The 1,117-nt window shown below is 44.1% G+C and overlaps 1 protein-coding gene across 1 annotated transcript; it reads left to right on the plus strand.

Moving 5' to 3' along the window:
* Positions 1–544: 544 nt before the first annotated feature.
* Positions 545–773, plus strand: PPTG_10897 (hypothetical protein; the record flags this gene model as incomplete). The annotated part of the gene is made up of 2 exons (XM_008906396.1): positions 545–714; positions 767–773. The coding sequence occupies 2 exons, from the start codon at positions 545–547 to the stop codon at positions 771–773; spliced, it is 177 nt and encodes a 58-aa protein (XP_008904644.1).
* Between the last annotated feature and the right edge of the window lie 344 nt (positions 774–1,117).

Genomic DNA, 1,117 nt, shown 5'->3' on the forward strand with positions numbered 1-1,117 from the left:
TCTTTTTTATCCGGACGATCAAAAAAGCACGGGCTCATTTCTGAATTTATCGGCTCTAGAGCACAGTGCTCCTGAGTTAAAGTTGCATCAAAATACTAAGAAACAGAAAATCGCGATTTTCTCAGCTCACAGAGCGTTTCAGGCGATTTCCTGTCGCCTGTAAACTCGACACAAAACTTGCTCTCTGGCATTCCTATCACTGTTTTCGTTCCCCTACTCTCAAACGCATCATTTACACAAATTTCATGTGTTCTACATTTATGTGCCAGCTTTATGGTACAGGTCGGAGAGGTCGGAGGTCGGAGATTTTATGGTATGGCTGTAAGACTATCTCACTTGCGAATTCTAAGATCGTACACGAAACGGACAACTATACCACTAGCCGGCAGGATGGACTCCTACTGTTAAGACCCAAGATTGGTCCCCGGTGCGTAGATTCAATATTATCCAGCCTACTCCTGTTGTCTAGGCAGTTTCACAAAATGAGAGGGTTTCACATGCTATTCAGGCGAGCCATCGAGGACAAGCTAGGTTTATTGAAGAGATGGATGACTACGCATGCGTTACGTACGAACAACTGAAGTTAAAGCAAGACGAGGTGACGGTGAGGAAAAACGTCAAGTTGACGCAGGACTCTACCGAATGGATCGAGGGAGTGGGATTTCAAGTAAACGACATCGCTGAACCTTCTAGGATACCCAAGACACTGCAGCGGTACGCATGCAATTTCCCTCAAATTCTTATAGAGAATTTACAGAACTCACAGACATTAATTTTGTGTCTACTTTACCTGAAGAATCACTAGAAAATGTTTAAAACCTTAACCTGATGAGGGGGAACGTCGGCAGGCTCTTGGCTGGGACTTTCTTGATTTGCGAGAGAGCCTTTATTTGCACTTGGTTTTAATCATTGGAGGGTTTATCGTGCTTCGAGAAATCTAACAAGTTGTGAGGATTGACAATACCAGGCTGCTGGACTTCGACACGGATCACAGAGAATGCGCATTACAAAATTGTAACGGGGTTACACCCAAGTGGCCACATGTAGCCACTTGATTACGACAATGGGTTTCACGTTGGTGTGAAATACAACAATTTGGTTACAGTTGACAGACCAC

This window comes from Phytophthora parasitica, assembly GCF_000247585.1.
Source record: "Phytophthora parasitica INRA-310 unplaced genomic scaffold supercont2.23, whole genome shotgun sequence".
NCBI lineage: Eukaryota > Oomycota > Peronosporomycetes > Peronosporales > Peronosporaceae > Phytophthora > Phytophthora nicotianae.